At 40.8% G+C, this 5,338-nt stretch overlaps 1 protein-coding gene across 1 annotated transcript in view; it reads left to right on the forward strand.

Moving 5' to 3' along the window:
- Positions 1-591: 591 nt before the first annotated feature.
- LOC104077016 (mucin-5AC-like) overlaps positions 592-5,338 on the forward strand; it is a gene marked incomplete at both ends in the record, with an annotated part of 21,535 nt that continues 16,788 nt past the window's right edge. Inside the window, 6 exons of the mRNA XM_009578075.1 lie at positions 592-853; positions 1,900-2,014; positions 2,497-2,587; positions 2,997-3,109; positions 3,605-3,821; positions 4,166-4,304. Coding sequence (XP_009576370.1) covers positions 592-853; positions 1,900-2,014; positions 2,497-2,587; positions 2,997-3,109; positions 3,605-3,821; positions 4,166-4,304 — 937 coding nt within the window. The remainder of the gene's footprint in view (positions 854-1,899; positions 2,015-2,496; positions 2,588-2,996; positions 3,110-3,604; positions 3,822-4,165; positions 4,305-5,338) is intronic.

Below are 5,338 nucleotides of genomic sequence, written 5' to 3' on the forward strand. Positions count from 1 at the left end.
CAGGGAGATAGGAGAGCCTGCTTGTAAGGAAATGAAGACTGAGAAGAGATAAGTTATTTCTATAAAGGGTGGGGGGAGGAGCAGGGAGGTGGAACACCTTCAAGGTGAAGTGTAATACTGGCACAAGAACAACGAGGCATACATGAGACAAGAATACCTTTTGGAAGATGGTGGCAAAAGTCTTCCAGCCATTCAAAGGGTGCGGCTATGAGTGGCCTTGCCTAGTAGGAGTACCAGCTAGTTTTAAACTAACTTTAAACTGGTTTTATGGTGAAACTTTAGAACTTCATACATTTAGGAAAGGATTTATAAAATACGGCTGTCAGCAGAACCAGAGCATTGGACATAGTGACCCGGGAGGTCTCTTCCAATCTTAGGCCCTATATCCCTATGCAAAAACAGATTAAACACAAAAGATAACTGAACTAAATAAGTAACAGATCAATAAACAAATAGCTTGACAAGAAGGAAAACAGAAGATGGGCTTCTTGGACAGAGGATAGTGAAAGAAATAAAAGGGGAAAAGCAACTAAGGGGAGGGTATCTACAGCAAATTACAGAAAATTCTTACTGCGTATTTTGAATCCACAGCTGGCAACCCCTCTCACAACGGCCGTGTGTGCAGCACATGGGGTAACTTCCACTTCAAGACCTTTGACGGGGACATCTTTTACTTCCCTGGGGTCTGCAATTACATCTTTGCATCCAACTGCAAATCTCCCTATGAGGACTTCAACATCCAGATTAGGCGTACAATGGTGGAAAATGCTACCGTGATCACTCACGTCATCATGAAGCTGGAAGGAGCAGTGATCGAACTGACCCGCAGCTCTGTCCTGCTTGATGGCAAATCGTATGTTCATAACTTGAAACTCTCATCACTGCTCTTGCTCCCAGTGGGCTCTTTGAGCGAGCATCCCTTTCCCTCATCTGATCTCATATTGCTCCCAAGCAGCTGGAGGGCTCAGGTCCTTCCTGAAGCATCCACAAAAATAAAAGGGCCTGACAGTGAGCTGAGTGCCACTTCTGCAGGTTATCCCTGTGTCCATTTTGTTCAGATGAGCTATATCCCAGATGCTGCCCCACTGCTACAATTGTGTATGTATATCTACAATGGGGTCTACAAGCTGGATTCAAAGTGTTAGGTTTTTACACCCTTTAACTTTCTGCTTTCCATTAATTTTACCAGAACAGGACCCTTGAGAGAATTTTTTGACGGCTTTTGTCCTTGCACTGAACAGTATGCAGTTAAGCAGTGACTGCAGCTCGTACCTGCGCTCATTTAAAATGAGCTGGTCTGGAAACTTGTTATCTATGTAGCAATGGCAGCACTGACTTTGGCATAGGGTGTGAAACCTGTCCAAAAGGCTGGGTAAATATTTGGGCAGCTATCCCACAGTGACTTATGTATTATAGCAGCTATGTACAGCGAGCTAGTCTAAAGGTTATCTTGGGTACACCTTTGTGAATGGCACTCATGTCACAGAAAGCCTAAAGAGTCTATCCTTTTATTATCAAGGGCTTTAAGGAGTAAATAGCAATATCCTGAAGCGTACTGCCTGCAAAACAGAACCTCCCAGCACTTTTTTTGAACAATACAACCAAAGACACATTTTATCTAGCAAAACACCATTAACAGAGATAGCCAAAAGGAACAGCAGGGAAAGCAAGGCTGATCCATTTGCACAATGAGAAGCAATTACATAGGAAACAGCCAAAATGTTACAAACTTGTGTTGCCTGTATTTAGTTACTGCTCTGACTAATTTCCTCACCTATGTATGTTGAAGCTTCTCAAAGAGAATGAGAAAGGGAAATTCTCAAAGAGAATGAGAGAGGTGTGGATATTCAATGGGTATTCTGTCCCTACGCCCACTGAATTACAGTGATCTTTCCCCAGGGTTCAGATGCCCTACAGCCATATGGGAATCTTGATAGAGAGAAGTAACAGCTATTTGAAAGTTTCTGCCAAGATAGGACTGACCTTCCTTTGGAATGAAGAGGATGCCCTCCTGGTAAGAAAACATCCCAAACATGGCAAAAAGCCTGTATTTTGAAAATAGTCTGTTTACATCTTTGCAGTCTTAATCAGCCAGACAGGCATTAGTTACTTTTGGATTTGTGTCCATTTTTAGTGTATTATTCTGTCTTCCAGTCTTCTCCCAATCTCCCTTTTTTTCCCACCAAGCTCAGCTCAGGATCGGTAGACCCTCAATTATAACATCCCCCCCCCCCCCCCGCCCCAGCGAAGTACTCCTCAGATTCCAGACCTGGCAATGTGCTGATGTTCACAGCCCCAGGGCTAGAATAAGACCAAGTTTTTCTTGGTGGTCACTGACCTTCCCGATGGTGCCTACCTTGTTACCACACGACACAGTCTGCACAGCATACATATGTCAAAGTTTGAGTACATAAGCAGTATTGATGTAGGCCGTGTTTCTCACCATCAAGGCTGACATTACGATGAACCTAAGCTCTCTTTCCTCATTTCTTTTAGGTGGAACTAGATAAGAAATATGCCAATCAAACTTGCGGACTTTGTGGGGACTTCAATGGAATTCCAATTAGCAATGAATTTATTTCAGAGAGTAAGTAATAAAAAGCATTATTAAGTATTGGCACTTTGTCTGTCTTTCTTTTAGCAGTATACTCTAACATAGGTTGTGGGTCGTATTAACTGCAAAACTAGTGATACTTTTTTATGTATTTCTGTGATGTCACTTATGTATAGAGTCAGGGCTTTAAGATGTATTAGGCTGCTTCCATCACTGCTAGATCTTTTAAGACCTGCCACATGCAACTTTCTACTTGTTTTCAGTAGTTAGGATCTAGTTCCTTGTATACCTTCTTCATTTCCTTTTGCCTTTCATATTATAGTGGTATTATTTGGTAATCACTGTTCATGTCATAACGGGTAGTGTCACAGAAGAAAATATCTCCATGCAAAAACCAGTAAACCAGTAAATATTATTCTAATATTTGGACTGCTGTTTACAGACACAAAACTGACTCCCATACAGTTTGGGAATAGGCAGAAGATGGATGGACCCACAGAAGAGTGTGCTGATCCTATTCCTTCTGCTGTTCCAGTGAACTGCTCAGCTGAATTTGTAAGAACCTCTCTCTCAAAATTTGTTTTCTCAGTGTAAAATACATTCTCCCTGTCTTTGGAGAAAATTTGTTAGAATTGGAAAAAATACAGCATGAATATGACTCAACCGTAGGTCTGGAAAGAAAATTTTTCTAAATTTAGTTTTTTATTCTTTGCTAAAGTGAATGCTAAAAAGTTGCATTCCCCTTCTAAGAGAATACTGGATGTTTTCATGACAGAGAAATTCACTGAGAATGTCTTAATACAAAGAAACTTGCTTGGAAAGTCACCTGAGTTGAAAGTAACTCAAGATATGGGAAGATATGGGAGTTAATCAAAGGAGTTCCATGTCTACTTGCCCTGTTGCTACACTTTTCCCTAAACATCTGCTTATGGCTGCTATTGGACAGGTTTCTGGACCACACAGACCTTTGGTTTGTTCTGCTACATGCCTTAAATAATTAGTTTCTTATTTTCTAAACACTTGTTTTACCTTCTCTATTTTCCCTCCTAGGCTTCTATCTGTGAGACAGTATTAACCAGTAAAGCATTTACAAGTTGTAATGCACTTGTGAATGTTCAGGACTACATTGAAACTTGCATACAAGACCTGTGCCACTGTGATAGCTCTATGGCTGACTTCTGCATATGCAACACCTTTGCTGAATACTCCCGGCAGTGCGCTCATGCAGGTGGACAGCCTCGAAACTGGAGAACCTCAGAACTGTGTCGTAAGTACCTCAGGAAGGGACTTTCACCTGTGCTTACTATCCATATCTAGTAAACTTCAAATGTGTGAATTTTTTTCCTGAAGAAGACAGCCGTTTAAAGGTGCATGTAATTTTCATGAAATCGGTTTTAACCCGAGCATACTCAAGACTTTGGGAATATGGAAGTTTAGAGGATTTTGCATTACTAAGGGTTTTCAGTATATATCAGAATATAAAATGTTGCAGCCTCCACTTGGATAAGGATTATCCATTGTATCTTGACAGAAAACATCCTAAATTGCAAAGACTCTTTTCTCAACATTTCAAAGGAAAAGTCAGCATTATAATACTCTTTCTACTTTCAGCCAAATCATGTCCTTTCAACATGCAATACCAGGAGTGTGGCTCCCCCTGCTCTGACACATGCAGCAACCCGGAACGATCTGCACTTTGTGAAGATCATTGTACAGATGGCTGCGTCTGTCCTCCAGGCAAGCTTATTTCCTGCCCTTTTCTCATAGCCAAAACTGCTAGAACACTTACCTGTACAAGTTTAACAACTTTCCTACTCTGTATCATTCTCATCACATCATTGCTGTTATTATCGTCAAAGTAGTAACTGCATTTCTTCCTTGATAGATGTGCACCATTTCTATTCAGATTACTAAAAAATGCCCTTTTAAACAACAAACGTGGCTGAGACACGTACATAATGACTGAACTGAGAATAAGATACTTCACTCCTAACAATAAAGGGAAGTCTTCTATTCTCAGCATCCATATGCAGTTCACAGAAAGTATGTAATGTTCAATCACATTTTGCCCACAATGGTAAGTCCTGGTGTTAGCAAAGCTGTGTTTGGTTCCCCAAATTACCAAACCCTTCCTGTCTAGTGCTGCGTGTCTAAACAACAAGGAGCTGAGAGAGCACTAGGCAGTGTGTAAAACCTGGTCCTTCAGAGAATTACGCGTGAGAAGTGAATATCAGTAAAAGACAAACAATGCAAATGCGTTCTCTTTGTGGACGCTTACTTCTGGGGCTGAGAATTGTTGCTGTTGTGATGAGTGACCGCATGGTAGGATCTTCACTCCTTACATCTCTTCTGCCCATCCTCCATGATGTCTCATAGAATTCAGCATCACTTGTTCGTATAATAGCATTGACTTCTCTTAGATAATCCCCTGCCTTTGGGTATAAAAATATTTACTGTACAAATATGTCCCTGGGCAGTCTTACAAATGATTCATCTATTCCACCTCATCATCTAGTAATTTTAATCCTAATTCCAATCTAATGAAGTCCATAACAGAAAGTTATTTCCCTAGAGGTCTCTGTTGATCACCCTGCGATTTCAGATAGGTTTCAACGGAATATAGCCCTTCAATCCCTACATAGCTGGCATCCTATTATTTTAAAGTACTTTCTATTCATTTTCTGTGTAATACAGAAGAAATGGAACGTGCTTTCAGGCATCTGCCAGATATGTGTACAAAAGCAGGTTCTGCAATGCACAGATGAGTAACAGACCATTTCTTTC

The sequence above is a fragment of the Fulmarus glacialis genome, unplaced genomic scaffold, assembly GCF_000690835.1.
Source record: "Fulmarus glacialis isolate BGI_N327 unplaced genomic scaffold, ASM69083v1 scaffold40375, whole genome shotgun sequence".
Lineage (NCBI taxonomy): Eukaryota > Metazoa > Chordata > Aves > Procellariiformes > Procellariidae > Fulmarus > Fulmarus glacialis.